The 23,150-nt window shown below is 35.5% G+C and overlaps 1 protein-coding gene across 1 annotated transcript in view; it reads left to right on the top strand.

The window, feature by feature from the left end:
• The window catches only part of GPHN (gephyrin), a 435,631-nt gene that overhangs the window by 230,922 nt on the left and 181,559 nt on the right, over window positions 1-23,150 (top strand). The window contains exons 6-8 of the mRNA XM_019641276.1: window positions 1,592-1,658; window positions 8,113-8,385; window positions 9,738-9,845. Of these exons, the coding sequence (XP_019496821.1) occupies window positions 1,592-1,658; window positions 8,113-8,385; window positions 9,738-9,845 (448 nt within the window). The remainder of the gene's footprint in view (window positions 1-1,591; window positions 1,659-8,112; window positions 8,386-9,737; window positions 9,846-23,150) is intronic.

Here is a 23,150-nt window from a genome sequence, read left to right as displayed (position 1 = left end):
CTACTTCTGGGTATTTATCCAAATGAAGTAAAATCACTGTCTCGAAAAGATATCTGCATCTTCGTGTTCATTAGAACATTATTTACAATAGCCAAGACATGGAAACAACCTAAGTGTCCATTGATGGATGAATGGATAAAGAAAAAAAAAATCCAATGAAATATTAAGCCATAAAAAAAAAAAGATGGGAATCCTGTCACTTGCAACAATATGGATGGACCTTGAGTGCATTATGCTAAGTTAAATAAGTCAGACAGAGAAAGACAAATACTGTATTAATCTCATATTTGGAGTCTAAAAAATAACCAGACTCAAACACAGAAAACAGATTGGTGGTTGCCAGAGGAGGGGATTGAGGAGTGGGTAAAATGGGTGAAGGTGATTAAAAGGTACAAACTTCCACTTATAAATAAATCCTGAGGTTGAAAATTACAGCATGGTGACTATGGTTAATACCATATTGTATATTTGAAAGTTTCTAAGAGAGTAGGTTGTAAGAGTTCTCATCAGAAGAAAAAAAATTTATAACTGTGTAGTGATGGATGTTAACTAAACTTATGGTAGTAATCATAGATCATACATACATGTATCAAACCATTAGGTTGCACACCTAAAACTAATACAATATTATTTGTCAATTATATTGCAATTGAAAAGAAAAGAATTTGGAAAGTTTTAAATAAATAGCTATCAAGTCTTTTTGTAAATAGGAAAAGAAAAAAATAGAAGACAATTTTAGATTATGTCAGAGAGTGAGAGTAGTTAAAGAATAAACTCAATCATAGAAGTTTTGGAAAAACATTTTTACATGACTTTCCATTGTAGCTTCACAATTTTAGAAATAGACTAATCAATCGCTTTGTTTTCAAATGATGAAAATGAGATGTTGCCCGGTGAAAGTAACACAGCCACTTATTCGCAGAGCATGATTCCAACTCTCAGATGAGATCCAGGCCTTCAATTCTTATCTCAGTCTTTCAGTGCTTTTCTACTGTTTATGTTTCTTATCTAACCACTAGTTTCAAAAGTGGCCTGGAAATTTGCAATGATTTTTAAAAGACCTTTTACTTTAAATGTCCTTGTTTATCAATGGATCTGTTAACTGAACTCTCCAAACTCTCCCCACTGCCATTCATTTGTGAGACACCTTATTTTGCTTTAAAACTTACTGATTTTTTGAGAAATCAAAAATCGTATGCCTCACTCAACTCTGAGTACCTTATGTGTTACACTTTTGAACATAAGTATTACTATGCTAGGCATTTTTTAATACACTCACTGAAATCTTACAACTATATGGGATATAAAGAACCTGAAGTTAGAGAAAGAAAGTAACCATTATTTATTTAAAGTGGCTAATTTATTCTGATTCCATGTTCAATGCATTTTTCCCATCCATCACACTAACATTACTGTAAAAACACCAGCCAGGTTGCTTGGTTTGTATAGCAACTGGTGAATCTCTAGCCACAACAATTTTATTTATAAAACAGTTCACATGTAAAGTATGGTGATTGATATTTGTTGTTGAATGTATTGAAACCACCGTTCATTGCAATTTAGTATTCATCCAGTTTCTCTTTCCTTTCAGGCCTGTATGTGGAATCAGAGGGAAAACTCTCATAATTAACCTGCCAGGTAGCAAGAAAGGATCTCAGGTAAGCAACCATGAAATTTATATGGTTTAATGTACAAAGTTTTGGCCAGCTGAGAGAGTTAGCCAGCCAAAAAGCTGGAGCACTCCACCAGACTGCCCTCACTTCTGATACCAACTGCAAACAGTGCATTTCCAAAACCACTCTCAGTTTCAGTAATTCACTAGAAAGACTCACAGACCTCAATGAAAGATGCTGTACCCATGGTTATGGCTTATTACAGGGAAAGGATACAGATTAAAATCAACCAAGGGAAGAAGTTGCATTAGACAGAGTTAAGGAGAGTTACTGAATGGGTAGCTTCCATTATCCTCTCTTTGGGGAGTCATGAATGCATTGTTGTCCTGGCATCAATATGTAACAACATAGGGAGTATTGCCAGTCAGGGAAGCTCCAAGCCTTTGGTGTCCTGAGTTTTTACGGGGGCTCGTCACATACTGCTCATATGGCTGACTTTTAGTTTCTAGCCCTTCCCAGAGGTTGGACTGATACCTTTAGTATCCAACACTTTCCAAAGGCAAAACTGATACCACATTGTCCAAAGCCCCCTGTAATAAATCACACTATTAGAATGTCTGGCAGCCCAAGTCCCTAGTACAAAGATATGCCTATCACTTCCCAGCAACTGAGGGCAAAAGCCAGACTCTTCTTTTAAATAAAGGTAATTTTTTATTACACAGCTAATCCCTGGCCTTTGGCCAAGGCTACCTTACAGCAAAAAGATTGTATTTGCCTGGTTGTACATCTACAGAGGGTGCCAAAAAAATGTATACACATCTTAAGAAAGGAAAAAACTGTATTAAAATTACACTTATGGCAACCACTTTGAGCACCTCTTGTAATTGCAGAAGTCAAATGTGACTTGCAGTCATTTTGTATTATTGGTATATATTGAGTATCACGATTTTAATACAGTATTTTCCTTTCTTAAAATGTGTATACATTTTTTTGGTACCCTCTGTATATTTACTATAGCATTCATATTTACAGACATAACAGTACAAGTGTGAATATGCCCAGGCTTTGGAGAAGCCACCATGGGATTGGGATAGATTTAGAGAAACAGCTAATCCATCCTCTATAGCCATTATATACATTTCCATATTTTTGTACTAATTTTCCACCTTGATCTACTACTATTTGTACTCTATGATACATTTGCATAGAACTATTTACCGTAGAAATTGGTTCTCTTGCTCAGGCCAGTCATTTTCTATTGGTATTTACATTTTGAGGAGGATTTTCACTCAGTTTCCCAATACATATGACCATCAATATCAGTATTATAATCTTACTAAAATGCCGGTATTATAACATATCACAGTATAGTAGTAGATATAACCTAAAAAATAAGAGTTGGAAGATGCTGGTGCGTTACTGAATTCCTACACACACATTAACAGTTAGCCTAGTCTATCTCATATCAAATCACAAAAATGTCTCCCAGAGAGATGCTACTCAGGTTTAAGGCTTGTCAGTTTCTAAAAGCAGGAGTAGTCTCAGCAACATATGGCTTTACCCTTTCTGGCGTCTGTTACAACTGAGCTAACAAACAGTATCATCTCTTATTCTAAACCCCTTTTGATACACTAATAGAATATTGGATTTCCCTCACTGCATAACCCATTTATTCATTCCTTTACTTTTAGCTACCATTCCTCCTCTCCTTTGAAAATCTTTGAATGACACAGTTGATTTGGCCACTATGCCATCCAGATCGCCATCAGTAATACTAGTTTAGGAAGTGCTTCCCGCTCAGTTCATTTTCATTCATGTAAGGTAGGATTACAAACGTATAGAACTAGTGGGCACCCACATTTTCAGCGCTGATGCTAGGACTATATCTAGTAGGGGGAAAAAAGTTGAGATGATGTAGGGGGGAAGCAAAATAGAGTCCTGAAGGAAAAAGTATAGTCCTAATAGCATCCTCCCCGAACCCTCTCTTCCCCAGAACAGTAGAGGAATCTATCTAGTGTGACCCATCCCTTGGCCTCCCTCATATTGAGTGTGATCACACACCAATGAAGGTGTGTAAGCCAGCCCTTCATGTCTTTATCGCCTCCCTTTTGAGACAACAAATATTTCATTTCTCCATTCCAGTTTTCTACCCAGTCATTGTCCTGTAGATGAAAGTGTGTTCTTGGTATAAAAAAATTGACTGCATGGTCATTGATACAATATCTTCTGTTCTGGTCCTGTTATAGTACACTGAGCATTTGTGTCTACCACTGGGTAAGCAATGCCCAGCACAGAACAAGTGTCTGTTCCTGTTAAGACCCATTTGTAGCCTCCAGGGGCAACTGGCATCAGTCCAACTTGCCAGCTATGTGCAGGACCTTCCCCCTGTGGAATCTGCTTCATAGCCCTCTGCCATCTCTGTCTCTTTTGTTAGCAGACAGAACGGTTAGCATTTATAAGTTAGCATTTTATGCCTCAGTGCAAGAGAAATATATCTAGATTCATCCCATCTCAGCAGCCTCCTAATGTTCACTCATCTCATGAGCCCAGTTAGCCACATCAAGCAAGAACAACAATATCTGTTCACCAGTTCTAATCAATTTCCAATTCTGGAAAGGGTTCTTCTGATGAGCATTAACATATCCTACTTTTATATACCCCTTGCATTCCCAGGGCCATGCCCCATACAGGGATCCCTTTAGTAGACCAATTTTCCATTGTCCTTCTGCCCGACCATCTGGCCAGGCCATTGGACAAGTCCCATGAGTTGGTAAAAACCCAAACATAGGGCCAAACATCATGTAGTTCAGCCTATCGAGCTGATTTGTTTTTACCTTCTTCAATCAGAGTGGCGGCCTTCCAAACAGGATGCTGTCCCTTCACCTTGGAATTGCCATCCATAAACCAAGCAGCTCTTTGTTGATCAATAGAAAGCTGTTTATAGGGCACCGCCCAAGTGGCCCAAGTGGCCATAGGATCCAGCAGCTCCTCAGGTGGTTCCGAAGTCGGCCCTAGGTGAAAAGAGGCTACCTGCTCGTGAGTACCTCCTTGCATTCTCCTGGTAGCATGATCCTATTTCCACCATTTCCATTTTATTATGGAACTGTTCTGGGCATTGCCTTCCCCATTAGGGCATTTCTCTGACATTACCTAAGACATTATGGATATTTCAGGTTTCAAGATTATTTTATGTCCTTCAGTCATAAGGGCAGTCTCCAAGTCCAATAGCAAGCTAGAAATTGTCTCTCAAATAGAAATTTTCTGGTCAGAAATCCCAGCAGTTGTTGCTGGGTGGCACTCAGAGGTTTTTGCCATAAGCCCCAATCTGTACTCCACACAGGGCTATTATACAGCAAATTAATGATCTGTGTGGGCTCAGGCAAGCTTATTGATTCTCACTTAGAATATCCAATCTGTATCAGTAGAAGAGTGGATTTACATGTCTTCTGTTTTATAATACTGGATAGGGGAAGAATTCTCCAGTCAAACACAATATCCATCCCCATAATACAGTCAAGTAAAGGAGACTCACCACTTTACATGAAGTTCACTGTACAAATATTCTAATTTTCATCCAAACTTTTCTCCTTAATCCCATTAACTATTGTATTCCTATATCCTCCCAATCTAATAGTACCCCCATTAGAACTTCAGCAGGTTTTAGAATCACAGTACATGAGACTTCCATGTCAAGAAGTTCCCCCAAAAATCTGTTCTCTATCCCCCTACCATTTTACCCACTTATGTACGTATGGCCTTGGATTTCCAGGCCTGAGTTGGGCCAAGGGATCCAGACCCCTTTGTCAGGCCTTATCTTGATTAGATAATGAGACTATCACTTAAGGTGATTCAAGGTGAGGTTTCTTGTTTTTTTTTTAAGATTTTTATTGGGGAATTGGGGGAAGGGGAACAGACAAGTTGCTGTCGTTTTGTTCTTCAATCTAGTTGTGGAGGACGTTGCTTCACTGGCCCAAGTTGGCACCATCATTGCGCTCTTCCCGGGTGAGGCATATCAGTCGCCGGCTTCTGGACGGCCGCTCACTGCGGCTGCTGGCCGCTCACGCTGGCTGCGGCTACATACGGTAGCCCATGGCAACCCACTGCCACAGGGGCTGCAGCCTGTGCCGTCGCCAGCGACTCACAGCAGCCCAGCTCCAGGTTGAGCTGTTGTTCAGCATCTTAGCTGTAGAGGGCAGTGTCACTGGCCCTCATATGTGGGATCTGAACCGGGGCCCTCTGGTGTCCCAAGGCAGTTCTTAACCACTTAATCATGCCACTCGGCCGGCCCAAGGTGAGGTTTCTTATAGTCATCTTTGCCATCTAGCTTTTTAAATTTTTCCAAACTAGGGTAAATACAGATTTGTTTAGGACCCTTCAATTGAGATTTGTTTAGGACCCAAAGCCCTCATAATAAATCACATTGTTAGACTGTTCAATAGCCAAAGCCACCAGGCAAACAAAGACACTCCTATCACTAAACCAGCAAGTACTCAACCCACAAAAGTGCTACATTAAGACCTTTGTTTTGTCCCCATTTAATGCTTGCTTTATTCATCCATTTCTTAATAGTCATTTAAATATTTCCACCCTACTAGGACAAGTCCCCTGAACCTCTGATTTCTCTTTTCCTATTTTCTTATGAATCTGCCTAACTTTATTCACTGTTTATTGCTTCAACATAACTTACTTCCTTTGGAAGCAGCCCTGAGGCCAGCAGCTATACCTCTGACCAGCCAGAATCCAAGCTTGGCTCAGCCTCAGGTTCTACCCCAACAGTCTCCCTTACATTCCTTTTAGCTAGCACAGAAAACAATAACCAAAAGATTGTATATTTACCTTGCTTCTTGTTATTTTGCATTTCTTTATGTATCCAATGACATATAACTCCTTAGGAATTGAATCTTTCATTTCAAAATTCCTTTTGCTAACTTTTATCTTCAATAGCTAATTGCAGCACAGCTGCATTTCCATATTATGGGTGACCCTGTGTTCATTCAAGCTGTAAAGATTCATTATTCCTCACCCTCTCTTCTTCCTTCCTCCCCCCAGATCACATGTTTCATGCATCAGGGTCTTTCAGCAAATCCCATCAACTATAAGGAGTTTTGACCAACTGCAAAAAGTTAGCCAACTGCAAAGTTGGAGCACTCCACAAGACTGCCTTCACTTCTGACACCAGTTGAAATTCAGGGGATTTTTAAAACCACCCTCAGTTTTAATATAATTCACTAGAAAGACTCACAAAACTCACTGAGAGCTGTTATACTCATGGATATGGCATATGACAGGGAAAGAATACAGATTGAAATCAGCCAAGGGAAGAAGCAGATAGGGCAGCATCTAAGAGAGGTACTAAATGAGGAACTTCTGGTCATCATCCCCCATGGAGTCATGGACAGCATTACCTCCTCTCAGCCATAATACGAGAAAACACCCACACAGTAATGCTAACTAGGTGCCCTTACCTTTGCCATTAGTGTCCGCAGTTTTTATTGACTCAGTCACATATTGTTCACGTTGTTGACCTTTATTTTATCCCTTTCCAGAGAGGAGACTGATGTCTTTAGTCTCTAGCTCCTTCCAGAGGCAAAACTGACATGTTTCCCAAAGACCTCATAATAAACCACATTGTTAGACTGAGTGGCCAATGGCCCCAGGCAAACAAAGACACTCTATCAGGCATGACGTTCCAAGGAACTAGAGATCACCTCCCAAAAGCTGAGAGTAAGGCCAGACCTCTCTTTGGTCAAGGTTAAATTCTGTACTGTGCAACCTTTATCAGTAAAGTGACTGAGCCATACAAAGAGAGATCAAAAGATTAGGCACCCTTTCAGGTATTCCAGTAACCCTTCATAAATTTTAAGGTATTTTTGTATATCTTACATTTTAAGGTAAGTTACTTTAAGTGTAAAAGAGAAAGACATCTGCCTAAACACATTCCCCAAATATGTCTGGCCCTGTGTTCTGACGTTAAAGTTCTCACTTACTCTCTTTTGGTGTCCCATTAATGGTACTGGTGGGCACTTGAGCAAGAAACTCTATTGGCTTTAATGCAGTGTTCTGCACAAACGTGTATTTTTACATATTGTACCACATTGCCGAGCTACACTTTATGATGGTAGTCAGAACTTTAGCTCTCTAAATAAAATAGTTCAGTCCTCAGTTGGTTTGTAAGTTCTAGTGCTCTGCTCTAACTGGAAAGGTGCAAACTGTTTCTTCCCTTTCCCATAATATATCTTTAAACCCTAAAGTTGTATAGAAATTTTATTTTTTTAAAAATGTACTATGTGCTGATATAGTACTGTAGTTCTTCAGCTTATGGGGAGTACTGTAATATATGACATACTTACTTCATATTACAAAGATTATACCTTAACTATGATTCATTCTTAAAACTGATGGAGAGACAGATCCAAAATCACAAATGAATTTGATTGCTTCCATTTTGTATGCCTATAAAAGTGCTTCATCTTTATTTTTTTCTTCCTCTTGCATACAGGAATGCTTTCAGTTCATACTGCCAGCTCTACCTCATGCCATTGACCTTTTACGTGATGCCATTGTAAAAGTAAAGGAAGTCCATGATGAACTTGAAGATTTACCTTCCCCACCACCTCCTCTTTCCCCTCCTCCCACAACTAGCCCCCATAAACAGACAGAAGACAAAGGGGTTCAATGTGAGGAAGAGGAAGAAGAGAAGAAAGACAGTGGTGTTGCTTCAACAGAAGACAGTTCTTCATCACATATAACTGCAGCAGCCATTGCTGCCAAGGTAAGCCTGCTGAGAGAGACCCAAAGATCTAACGGACCCACAGGTAAATGTACTGATTTCATCCCTCTTTCCATCCCATCATTCCATAAGGTTAATACCTCTTCAGGGCATCCTTAAAAAAGAACTGGGATACTCGTGACACTCCATAGCTGTTCCTACATGATGTTTGTTGTTCCTACATGATGTTGAGTCCTTGAAAGCTTTGAAGTTTGTTCTGAGTTCTGAGGCATTAAAGATACTGCTGTTATGTACTGAAGTAATAGTTGCAGTGACAAACTGTGACATTTAAGAACTCTTTGGAGATGTTGTTTTTGTTCTCATACTAAATATACAGTGTTCATATATTCAAAACATCAAATATTCACAAATTCTTAACGGAACAGAAAACTGAACATAAGAGACCTTAGATGATGCAAGAAATTTGTTGAAAAGGTTAATAAACATTTTTCAATACAAAGCTGTTCAGCAGTTAACTAAGCACTTATTTAAATATAACTTGACACAAATTACCCTAGTGATATAGAGAGAAAATGCATATAATGTATTTGCATTTTTAATTTGATAAAAATAATATTAGCACAGTACCAAAGTATTAAAAATACTTTTGGGGAAATTCTGGGAGTAAATAGAATACCAACCATGAGGTAGTTGAGTAAAATTAGTCATCTTAAAGTCACAGAACATGATTTACATTGTTATTCATATCTAGTGTAATCCACCCAGTATGCTTTAAAATCTTTAGAAAGTAACATTTCACATCTGGGAATAATGATTGTTCATTGATTAAGAGCATAAAGATTGAAAATCTAATCACTATATGAAGTAATTCCTAAAGTTTTATGGCTCATCCGGATATTTTGCCTATGAGCTTAGCATGAGGTCTTTTTGACAACATACAGATTAAAAAGGATCATAAAGATTTTTTAATTTTTATTGTGAAATAATAAAGATTCTTTTGAAGTGTCCATTCAGACAACCAGTAGGTGGCTCTTTCATTGAAGACCAGATGATTCTGTCACCACATCTATTTAATGATCCATTAAATTCTTAAGGCTAGTAAGTATTTAAGTTCCGTGTGAAGGTTATTTTGTTTTGTTTTTATGGAACTGATTAGTGAAATAGGTACATTTAAAAATCATTGTATGTTCTTTCTCTTTTACTCTTAGTTAAAAGAGTAAAAAGTACCATCAATTTCAATCTTTATTAAAAAGCTTACAGCATTTGAAATCTAAGTTGATTTGACATTTCATTGTTGCATTTGTTTTCACCCTTTTTCCTTTCCAGTCATTTTGCTTGTATTGTTTCATGTTTTCCTGTCACAATATTCATAGTTGTTATGTGTTGTGCATTAGAAGCATCCATTCTACACCAGTCCTGCTGTTATCATGGCACACGGTGAACAGCCCATCCCTGGTCTCATCAATTATTCCCATCATGCAACAGGCAGTGCAGATGAACGGGTAAGACAAAGAGGCTTTTGCATTAATGATTTTGCAAGCATACAGCCTACTTCCTATCCTTGGAGGTAGGGAATAACGTATTATGGAAGATGTGTTTTATTCTGAAAGATCTTCAGCAGTGCTTTTTTGTGAAAGTGTAGGTGCTACTGAGTATATTCTATCAAGGAATTTAATAGAGTTTCTCCTATACCTAACTACTCTGATATTATTAAGATTCTGTAGTATGTGGCAACAAGCTTTCATCACATGACTTCCAAGAAATTAATTGCTCTGAGGTTTTTTGTTTTTTGTTTTCTGGGGTTTTTTTTAGCAGCTTTATCACATACCTTTAAATAAATTACCTGGCTTAATTAAAATAATCCCTTTAAGAGGATCATTTTAAATTTTAAAATCTAAACAGATTGGTCATGCTAATATTTCATTTGTATAAACCTTGGGTTTTTATTTGCTCATGATTTTACATCTTATTTTTTTTCCCTTCACTGTGTTCTCATTACAGCTATTTAGAGAGTTGGGTCTTGATACAAATTTTGAGATACTAATCTTCAGATAGAAACATTTAAGGGAACATATCATTTCTTTCAGTCACTGACTGAATGATAGTTTGTAAAAAGTGGCAGGCTAGAAAAGATTAAACTGATAAATATAAATGACTAAGCATTGATCATTTAGATCATGGCTGAAAAAAAATCCCATCTCAATACTAATATGGATATAAAATGAGAGGGAAAAAGAAGTAATAATGTAAATTTTGGCTTTAAATACTTAGGAAGAACAAGCACCCAGAATTTGGGGGAGGGGGTTATATGGGTGAGGTGGGGAACTAGTATCAGTAGTTTCTTGGGAGATATACTATCAAATGAAGATTTTAACTCTTATATTCAACAAGCCATGCCTGGTTGGAAATAAACTTGGGTTAATCAAAGGCCAAGAAGAAAATTTATATACTGATTAGTAAAATTATTAATGAGTTTCAGTTGACAACTAGTATGTGAAGTCTCCAGATATAGCTTTGTTGTAAATTATAAACATTCGAAAATGCGCCAAACTTGAAGCTGGACTTCTTTTGTATTCTCATAACACAACCACAACAACTATAATCATCATCCTCGTTTTCAAATTAAAATGTTTGTAAATTTTGTATTCATAATCAAACTTTTAAGTTATATTCTGAGTTTCATATTATTACACTGAAAATAATGGTAGTGACTCTTTCTTTTTAGTTCTCACAAGAGTTGTACATTACTAGCACCATTCTAGTTTCATGAGGAAGAAATTAATTATCACATACAATAGAGTTCTCATGTTATTAGGGTTTCATTCTCGGGAGGAGCTAGTTGAGAATGGGTATTTAAGTGTTCTAACTGGATATCCTCATGTGGCATCATCCAGAAACTTCTCATTTATTAATCGATATTTAGTAATCATTTGTAAGTAGTGCTTATGGTCTTTTTTAATAATTCATATTTGTAAGTAGACATAATTTTCTGCTTCCTTTGACAAATAGTCAGAGCTATACATCAAAGACTATAATGTTCTAGCTCTTCAGACCTAGCATCCATAGGAAAGAATGAAAAAGAAGAAACAGGTACCAGAAAATAATGAAAAGTAAGGCCTTTAATGTTCTTAGTGCTCCTAAAGAAGTTAACTCTGTGACTGCTTATTTGGCAGTAGCTTAATTAATGAGCTTCATTGGTTCTGAATGCCCTGGTTTGTTGTCAATGTTTTGGATCTCTACTTGAGAATAGTAATTTGCAATATCTCTGTGAACGTTTGGCTGGTTTTTACAAGCTTTACAAATGTAAAATTTAAAAATTAAGTTTTGGAAGGGAGAGTCTAATTAACCTACTGAAGAGAAAAATTACAATTTCCCTTAGCTGATTTGAATTCTGAGGCACGTGAAGCAATGTGGAATAATATAAAATTATGCAAGTTAAAAACAGAAGAACTGCATATAAGCCCTGATTTTACCACTTAACATTTGACTCAAGATTTAAGTTTCAGTATCTCATTTATAACATGGAAATAATAATAGTTACCCTCTATGTCACAAGAGGTTATTTATTTATACTTAATAATACATAATGGGGGATTATAAATTTAGAGTTTAATATTTGCAAAATTCTTTCCAGATGCCAAGCACTATGGTGTTCAAAATGCTTGGTGTTCAAAATGCAAATATAAATGGCTTGTTCCAGCCCATAAAGAGTTTACAGTCTAACTAGGGAGTTCTATTACTACTTTCTTACTTTTCTAACTCAGTTATCCACTTCTTATGATCAGAAAATGAAACCTGATCAATGTAATGACTTATGAATAATTACTAGAGATCTCATTAATTGGCATTAGTTTTTGCCAAACTAATCAATTTACTTTTTTAGGAAATAAAAGAGACTTGAGGAATGCCTCTTATGATGGATATTCGTTTAGTTGACTCACCAGCAGTCATTTCCCACTCCCTCTTTCTAACATTGTACCGCATTTTCAGTTATAATAGTTGGGGGTGGAGGGCTGTTGAATAAACCTCCAGGATATGTTGGCTTAATATAATCAGTATGTCCATTTCACATAGCCACAGTTTTTAGTTCAAGGAACACATAATTCAGGCCAATGGTAGTGAATGGGTCTCATCACTCAGGTTTTATTTGAACTACTGGGGACACAGACTCTCTGTTTCTTACTGGGTATTAATAGTCTCAAAAATTACCATCTTGGTTTTATATAGCACATATCAGTGAAATCATATGGTTCTCTACTTTTTCTGTCTGATTTCTTTCGTTTAGCATGATAATCTCAAGATCCATTCATATTATTGCAAATGTCACTATTTCATCTTTTCTTATGGCAGAACAGTATTCCATTGTGTATATATACTACATCTTCTTTATCTAATCATCTATCGAAGGACACTTGGGTTGTTTCCATGTCTTGGTCACTGTAAAGAAAACTTCAATGAACATCGGAGCACATACATCTTTATGGATAAATGTTTTTAGATTTGTTGGGTAGATACTCAGGAGAGGGATTGCTGGGTCATATGGTAATTCTATTCCCAAGTTTTTGAGGAACCTCCACACCGCCTTTAATGGCATCTTGGAACCATGAAAGGAATACTTACCAATAATGGAACAAACCAACAGTAAAGAAACAATCCTGAGAAATGGAAGAGAAGAGGTGTTGGGTCCTGTTCACATGACACTAACCACTCACTCAAGCCCCTGTTGAACTATACCTACCTCTTGACTTTTCAGTTACATGAACCAATAAATTACTTTAAGAAAAAAAAAAAAAACTAATTTGAGAGAGAAATGGGTGTACTGCACCCAGATAGCACCTTAACTAATATACCTCAATATATACTGTCTCATCAAAGAGATGAAAAGTCTTTCTTATAATGACTGAAATATATCGAATAGGAATCACCAAAGTTTTGAAACTTCAGTGGGGTAGAGAGTAGGGAAATGTGACACAAAGAAGAAAAAGAAGGAAAATAAATCCTGCCCCTCTGTAGTTACTAAGTTTGAAGGTCTTTTCAAGGAGACTGGATCCAAATCTGAAGAAATTACAACTTGTGCTTTTCAGCCTCAAAGCAACTGATAGGTTCAAAAATCCAAGTCATAATGACAGGCAAGGAGGAATTTGAGACAAACAGGGAAGATATCCATAGAGATACATAATAGGAAATCTTGTCTCACTGACAGAAATTAAATCCTCTGGAGAAGCTCAGCACAATAATGATGTTCCCCAAGCTCCGCTGGATACAAGAAAATCTGCTTGCCCTGGGAAGAAAAAGAGATGCTGATTTCCTTTTGCTAAAGGAAATGGAGACAACAATATGTTGAATTCAAATGGCCAGTCAGGAAGAGTCTGTCTTCCTAGAGCATTTATTTGTAACTTAAGAAATAAAATGCTAAGAATGGGCCGGCTGAGTGGCGCGTTGGTTAAGAGCTGGCTTGGGACGCCAGAGGACCCCGGTTCGGATCCCACATATGAGGGCCAGTGACACTGCCCTCTACAGCTAAGATGCTGAACAACAGCTCAACCTGGAGCTAGGCTGCAGCCCCTGTAGCAGTGGGTTGCCATGGGCTACTGTGTGTAGCCAGCAGCCAGGGTGAGCAGCCAGCAGCCACAATGAGCAGCTGTCTAGAAGCTGGCGACTGATCTGCCTCACCCGGGAAGAGCGCAATGATGGTGCCAACTTGGGCCAGTGAAGCAACGTCCTCCACAACTAGACTGAAGAACAAAAAGACAGCAACTTGTCTGTTCCCCTTCCCCCAATTCCCCAGTGCTGTTCCCATCCCCCAATTCTCCAATAAAAAAATCTTAAAAAATAAATAAATAAAATGCTAAGAATTAGCAACCTACCATTTCTATAGATTTGCCTGGGGGAAAAAAATGACACCATTACAAAAATCCAGAGATACTCATAAAGCTTTGATAAGAAAATTGAAGAATATACATATATATACACATAAAATTTCTTTCTATCCATGAGGATTTTGGTATATTAAAATAATGTGTTCCAGTCAGTCTTCTAAACATCTTACTTGTATCAACAATTTATATACATTGTCATTTTACTTATGAGAAAATTGAAGCACAAACAGGTTAAAGACCTATAACTAGAATTCTGAGGGAGTCATTGAGAATCATATATCATTTTTAATGTTTCATTTTAGTTTCAAAAAATCAAGGTCTACTAAATTGTGTGGGTTATATATAGTTTAGGATGAAAGAAAAAGAGCTTCCTCACATATCATAAAATAAATATTTGAAACAACAGCAATAATATTCCAAACAAATAGCCTGAAAAAAAATTCTTCAGTTTATTCCTATGTACTTAATTCTCATTCCGGTGGATCTTAGCTTAGCAATTTGCTTTCATGAAGCTTCCAGCTTCTAGACTAAAAGGGGTTTTAGAAATACTCAGTCCACTGTTATAGTCTGAAAGTTGTCAAAGCAGTGTCACTTCAGAAGTCTGTACCCAAGAGTATATTCTTTGAAGTATCAGTTGTTTGAAATATCTGGCTGGTACAGCTCTTTGTTGAATACACAAGCTCTGGACTATAACTTACAGCATAGCTTTCAGGTAAGCATCAAAATCCATCTGCAGATGACAGACACTTTATAGCTGTGGTTATTTACTGTAACCAATAATATCAGAATGGAAGAGAGTAAAATTTTCTATTGGGGATAAAATGTAACTATTTCAAGAGTTTTGAGCAATGTTTCCCCTTAGTGTCAAGCCATTATGGACAGGGGGAATTGACAGTTTTCCAGGGACTTTACACAAAGTTTACAGTTTCTGAAACAGTTATAGTGATAACATTTTATGTATATAAATTTGACCTAGAGATGGCTGGGCTTCTTTTTTTTTTTTTTTTTAGCCGAGCCATCCTGCTACCTGTTGGCAGCTCAGCGGCTGGTCAGCTCGGGCTGGACTCGAACCGCTGTTGCTCAGAGCTCAAACTCTTGAGTGAACTCTTAACCAACTGAGCCACTCGGCTGGGCTTCTCTTTTGATATGCCAGCTGCCTATGAAATTTATAATTTTAACTCATCGAACAAACCTAATTACATCTTTTGTCATTCTTTTTCTATGCTGAAAGAACAAATTTTTATAATTTCTAGGAGCCTGCTGGGAAAACTCTAAGATATTTTAGGTGAAAAGTTACCCTGAAAATTTTTTTTAATTGTTCTATATTTAGGATTCAATTTTGAGTTGTCAGAGAAAATTTGGACACTTGATTTATGATAGGATCATGGATGCCTGAGAAATAGTTTTTGGTTGCCTCTTTAGTTAAAATGACAGACAATAAAACATTTTTAAAAGCATAAGAGGTAGCACAATTGTTAAAAATTAGATCTTTCATAAGTGAGGAACTTTTGTTGTTTGTCTTTTCTCCTTAAATACTCAAGTATATAATAAAGTTAATATAGAGCACAGAAAATTATTCTGGTAAGACACAGCATCTCTGCTATTTAACTAGATTACATAGAGGTGAAGGCACTAATTAGTAAGCCAAGGAAAAAAGCCAATCAAAATTAAGTGAATTTTGTTGATATTTACCACATTTGATATCTTATTTTCAGGCTCAGGCATTAAAAATCAAAGGAAATAAACTTCATTTTTCAAGTTTTATTCTTTATTATGTTCTTTCAGATTTTTTTTTTTTTTTAGCTGAGCCATCCTGCCACCTGTTGGCAGCTCAGCGGCTGCGCAGCTCGGGCCAGGACTCGAACTGCTATTGCTCAGAGCTCAAACTCTTGAGCAAGCTCTTAACGAACTGAGCCACTCGGCCGGCCCTCAGATATTCTTGAATAAACTGGTATTTTACTTTAGACTGCAATTCTTTCTCAGGTGATCCACAAGAAGAAAAGAATCTTCATAATAATATGAGGATATAATTTATTTAACATGCATTGTTAATCATTGCTTTTTTCAAATTAATGAATAAGTATTTATAATTTTTGTTTTGATTTATAATTCAGTAAATATTCATAGTTATAACCCGTATAAAAGCTGTAGGAGTTCTAAATAAATTTTAAATGTGTAAAGGGTCCAGAGACCAAAAGTTTGGAAACTGCTGCTTTAGGACAAAACTTTTATATTCTCTATCGTTATTGCTCCTAGTATAGTCTTAGCAACTCATATTAATTATAACTTTTAATGAAAGTAAGTCATTTCTGTTTCACAGAGAGCACCTGGGGGATAGGTAACTAAGAACTGTCTGACGTACATGTAATTTTAGCGGACAGAAAAGCTCAAGAACATACATAATACAATTTTCTACATACAATCCTTTGACTGCTTGTTAAGGTAGCAAAAAGGAACATGTTCACAAACATGACACAAAACTCTAGCATTTGTATGGCAAATAAAAATAAGAAGGAAATGTATATACACTTAAAATTATGATTACTAAAAAATGCAACAAAAGAAAAAAGACTATTTGGACTTTATCAAAATTAACAACTTTTGTGTATCAATGAACACTATCAAGAAAGTGAAAAGACAACCCACTGAATGGAAGAAAATATTTGCAAATCCTATGTCTGGAAAGGATTAATATCTAGAATTCATAAAGAACTCCTAAAACTCAGTAAGAAAATAAAACAAAGAACCCAGTTCAAAAAGGGGCAAAGTATTTGAATAGGTATTTCTCCAAATAAGGTAAACAAATAGCAATATATACATGAAAAGATACTTAACAGCAGTATTTATTAGGGACCTGCAGATCTAAACCATAAGGAATTACCACTTTACATCCATTAGGATGGTTATTACCACACACACACACACACACACACACACGTGTTGGCAAAGGATATGGAGAAACTGAAACCCTTGTTCATTGCTGAAGGAAATGTAAAATGGTGCAGCCACTGTGAAAAACACTTTTGTGGTTCCTCTATAACTTAAATACATAATCCAGCAATTTCACTTCTAGGAATATACCAAAAAGAGTAGAAAGCAAGGACTAGTACACCAATGTTCATAAAAGCATTATTCACAATGGCCAAAAGGTGGAAACAACCCAAATGTCCAGTGATGGATAAACAGAATGTGGCATATGTGGCATAATGTGGCATAAACCCACATGGTTTATTATTCAGCCATAAGGAGAAATTAAGTTCTGATACATGCTACAACATGGATGAACCTTGAAAACATTACTCTGAGTTAAATAAGCTAGACATAAAAGGACAAATACTGTATGGTTCCACTTTCATGCAGTACCCAGAATAATTAAATTCATAGAGACAGAAGATAGGATAGAGGTTACCAGCAGCTGGAGAAAGTGAGGAATGGGGAGTTATAGTTTAAAGGGTATAGAGTTTCTCTTAAGGATGATAGAAAAATTTTGGAAATGGATAGTGCTGATGTTTGCATCACATTGTGAATTTACTTTTTTTTTTTTTACCACATCCACATTATTTTAATAATAATCTTAATAAAAAAGTTATGTTTAATAAAACACTTTCTTTTCCTTCATGAGGCTTACAAGTATACATTCGTCCTGCCAATATCTCTTGAGGACCAACTCCTTGAAAGGAATTTGCCACATACTAAAAATGTTGTTAGTCTTGGTTTCAGAAATTACCATAAACATAGTAACCACTTTTCCTTGGAAAATTACACTGAATTACAAAAGAAATGGAAATCTCACAAGTACCGAATTTAGCTCATGGGCGAAGTTTTGACAAGATCTTTTTAAAAAGAAGATATAAATAATGAAGATTTTGTCCCTTACGTGTCATAATTAAGTTAAAACATCATGGCTGTATAAACAGAGTACAATCATAGTTAACTGAGAGTTGAGTTCATGGCCATCAGTGAAGATGGTTCTCAACCTGTGTGACCATCAGTGGGGGTGAAACGATTAAACCAAGTCAGATGAACATCTGCCTCCCTCTTTTACACCAGCTTCTACTACAGTCTTCTAACTGGTTGTTTCATCTTCATTTTCCTCTTAAACTTTACATTATAACATGTAAAGATCCTTTCATTTGCATTTACTTCATGCCATTGAATTGTATACTTAAAAGTGGTTAAAATGATAAATTTCATGTTACATATATTTCACCACAGTGAAATTATAATTTAATTATGATTAATCAATATTTCCCAACTTCATCTTACTTAAAAATTATCTCGGCATCTAATGTTCATCCATTAATTTACTCAGCTTAATGTCAGTACAAATTTAAATTACCTAAAAATCATGGAAATCATCTTCAAACTGATATGCTAAAAACATAAATACTGTTGAAACAGAATTGTCAGGATGATTCAATTTAGTCAAACATAAATATATTTTTCATAATTCTAAGTACTATACAAAAGTAATGTTAACTTGTTCAGTCAGTAAACCTGTATATGTTTAGGGACAACAACCCAAGAAAAACAAGACGTGTAATTGTATTATATTTGACACTGATAAATTTTTAAAAATAATTTTTAAACCAAAATTATTAAGCAAGTATTGTTTGCCAAAGATTTAACCTAATTATATGAACTTGGATTCTTAAAATATTTATGTTAGTTTCTTGACGATTTTTTTTAATCTAGCATATTTGAAATGTTAGAAATTCAATATCCTTATTTTGGGGAATTTTAGGAATAATTAACTTATTTAGGCATTTATTTATGCCTATAAGCCAATCAGAACAAAGCTCCTTTAATTTAATACACAATACAGTTTAATTAATAATTTCCAAAGATTGGGAAACATTTCACACTCACACAATAGGTAAGGGCCTTTCTGAATAACAGACAAACTCTCTGTGTTTACAGAGAGCTTATGGCTTTCATTCTGTAACTTCAGCCACAGGTCCAGAATAAACACAGAAACACAAAAATTCATCCCCACCAAAGGAAAAAAAAAATATCAAAGACCTGTTCTTCCTAGAGGGCACCGCATTCTTAATTGCTTTGAACTCAAAATGAAGTAGACAAATAAAAAGGGCTAAAAACAGGATTCTCTGTCATCTTACACCCAACAGAGAATACAAATCTGTAATCTATTTATAGAAATCACCAAGTGGTCAAACTATAAAACCAAAGTCCCAAGCATTGCTCCCACCAATGAGCAATAATTTCCTGGCAGTACACAGACTAGAAACAAAGACAAAACACAAATCAATATAATGGCGTATTTTAAAGTTTTTTTTAAAAACCTAGAGAAACAGACAGTTATCTAAGTAAAATTCTGTTGGCATTTGGGATTCAGCTCTGGTTGCCAAGAAAAAAATATCTGTGGGCTTAAGCATTTGCTTTAAAAGTGCATGCCTCTGGCAGCGCAGTTTATCTAGTTCTATAAGATGAATCCACTGGGCCTCTTAGTGGATGATCTCTAAAATTGTTAAAGAATAATTTTTTAAAGGTAAAATTTTATTACAAATACCAAGTGAATACATATCAAAGATGTTAGTTCAATCATGAATTAATGAGGGAACCAGAAAGATGTTACAACTGGTTCACAGGAAAACTCAAAGAACACAAATAACGGGGGTTCCAAAAAATACAAGTGGACACTTAATCAGAAGTGTTTGGATGCTGATGGTAACCACTTTGAGCACCTCCTATAATTGCAGAAGTCAAACGTGACTTGTATTCATCTTTAAATGTGACTTGTATTCATTTTTTGTTATAGGTATATATTCAGTATTACAATTTTAATACAGTTTTCCCTCTGTATATAGACATTAGGAATGCTGAAATGAATTTACAAATAGATGCAATACTTGGTCATTATCTGCAAGGCAGTCCATTGCACTTCCATGGTACAAAAGAATCATTCAGACAAAAACCATTTATATTACTATTGGTGTTTACAATTTAGACTTGTAAAATAGCTGGAAGACTGAACAGTACAAATCCAGAATGATCCACTGCACAGGACACCTAGTAATATTTTTTGGTCCATTTCAAAGTCTTTCATAATTTTTCCTAACGCAAAAGGAATATAGTGATGCATGGATATTTACAAAAAAAAGGTAAAATTTTGTTCAAGATGTCCGTGTGCCTAATGTGCATTTTATTGTGTATACTGTAAGTTGTTTCTACTTATATGGATGTCACATAGCAGGATTTTGGAGAAAGCTATATGATCTTTAAAAGTAAATGAATGTTTGATTTTTCTCAAAATTTGAATTAGAGAAGCCAGAAAATTTTTATATCACTACTATAGTTGTTAATAAAGGATTTGACTTGTTAGGATTTTTTTTCCTAATATTGACTCTTGAGTAATATTGTGGACTAATTATGTATGTTTGTGTGATGAGCTAGTAGTAATTATTATTTGGACAAATATATAGTCTCATAAGTTTTTCATAAAGCTTACAATTATTTTATCAATAAAATAAATAGGAAGCTATATTAAAATAAACTACATAGACCTTTTTCAAATATGAGAAGCAGTATGCATCATACTTAACAACATGAGCTTTAGCATCTGATAGTTCTGTCAATTCTTAGCTCTGACATTGGGTGAATTGCTTCTCTTTTCTAAACCCCAGTCTTCTCTAAAATAGGAATAATAATAATATTAACTCCATTATTACTTCATGAGTAATGTATGAATATTCTAATAAGAAAATGGATGTAAAAGCACTTAACGTAGTATCTGGATAAAAGTGAACATTCAGTATTAGGGGGGTTGATAGCCTCACTGATACTAACAACTTAACCTTCACATGTTACTTATACAATTGTCTGTTCACACCTCTTTCCTTTGCCCAACTGAACAGTCCTTTCTTTTTCCTTCTTATTCAACACTGAGCCATATTTTAACACCTAACTTAGTGAGTGGTTCTTACATTTTTATAAATGATGACCTCCTTTGGGAATGTGATTGATGTTGCTGCCCCTCTCCAAAGGCCCATAAACACAAAATTGAGTTTAAATGTTCTTAACCTCATTTTTTCCCTGGCTAACTTCTATTTATTCTTTCTGTCTCAATTTAAGTATCTCTTTCTCACAGAAAGACTCCTCAGATCTACCTCCTCCAACCTAAATTATTCTTGCAGTTATTCTCTTTCATAGCACCGTGTTCTTTCGCTTTATAGAACTTATCACATTTACAATTAATGCTTATTTATGTGTTTGATTTCTAAGTATGTAGACTGTAAGGTCAAATAATTATCACACCTCTTAGTTGAATATGCTTAGCCAGCATCTAGCACAGTTTGGCACATAATACATACTGTATAAATATTTGTTAAATATGTTTCATGAAAAAATGCAGTGCATCATCCATCTCTAAGGAGTAGATGTCCATTAACTAACTTCTTGAGACAGTTATAAAAAAACAAAATAAGGGGAATTTAATCAATAATAGTGTCATAACTTTGCACAGTGACAGATTGTTACCAGACTTAGTATGGTGATCACATCATAAAGTATATAAATGTCAAATCACTATGTTGGACACCTGAAACTAATATTGTATGCCAACTATACTTTAATAAACATAAATAAAGAAACTAAGGTATATTTAGTAATGCCATGATATATAAGGACTCTTCCATGAAATACACAAATAATCGGCATATTCTCTCCCTATAGTAAGCCAATATATTAAGCAACTATAGCAATAATGATAATGAATAATTTTTGAATGCTAACTATATAGCAGACATTATTCCAAGTGTTTTATTTATACCATCAGAAATTGATACTGGAATGCAGAAATCAGCAAGATTATACCTTTTCATTTTCCTGGAAGGCAAATTTATATGGGAAAACAAATCATAATAAGGAGTCTGCTTAATACCATTGAGAACAACAATTATTCTGAATAATTTTAAACATTGGGAGAATAATTTTAGTAAGTATAAATAGTACTTGTAAAGAAGCAAACTCATGTGAATATTTAAAATTTTACATTTCTAGAAAAAGATAGTTATACCTTATGTATTCACTGTCTAGACAAAATCATAGTGCGGATTTTTTTTTATGTATATGAATCATAAATTCTTGTAGATTTTTTTTGTATCACTAATTTTAATCTAAATTTGGGTCTTCACATTTATTCTTGTTAAATTTCATTTTTCTACTTTTAATTGATCAGTCTACCCTAAGGAGATCTTTTTAAAATCTCTACTGGCCATTCAGTATATTACCTGTCTTTTCTAGCTCAGTCACCTACAGATATGCGTATGTTAACCATGCTTTCATTCAAGTTACTGATAGAACTTTTTTTTTAGGATAGGCCAGGGGTCGGCAAACTTTTGAGACAGAAGAGCCAATCCTGTCCCTCACAACAATTTAAAAATTATTCAAGAGTCATAAAACAAATGAAATCACCATTATGTGAATAATATATTTTTTTAATTTTATAAATGAAACTATGATAAAGTTTTATTTTCATTTTCACTTTTACTTCAGAGCCACATGTACATACCCAACGAGCCACATGTGGTTCACAAGCCGCAGTTTGCCGACCCCTGGGATAGGCCGTTGCATATACTACCAGACACCCTGCTGGCTATTGTAATTGCTTAACCAGCTAACCTACATTTCTCTGCTAACCCATCAAAACCAACTTTCTCTATCTTATCCACAAGGTTTTTATGAATGATTGGTCAGATACCTTACTGAACTCAAGATACACTGGTTTGATAGTTTTGTTCTTTAGTAAAATTTTTATTATACTTAACCTCTAAAGCAGCAGTTCTCAACCTTCCTAATGCCGCAACCCCTTAATCCAGGTCCTCATGTTGTGGTGACCCCCAACCATAAAATTATTTTCGTTGCTACTCTATAACTGTAATTTTGCTACTGTTATGAATCGTAATGTAA

The sequence above is a fragment of the Hipposideros armiger genome, unplaced genomic scaffold (genome assembly GCF_001890085.2).
Source record: "Hipposideros armiger isolate ML-2016 unplaced genomic scaffold, ASM189008v1 scaffold_59, whole genome shotgun sequence".
NCBI classification, from domain to species: domain Eukaryota; kingdom Metazoa; phylum Chordata; class Mammalia; order Chiroptera; family Hipposideridae; genus Hipposideros; species Hipposideros armiger.
This window is presented reverse-complemented; position numbering and strand designations above follow the sequence as displayed.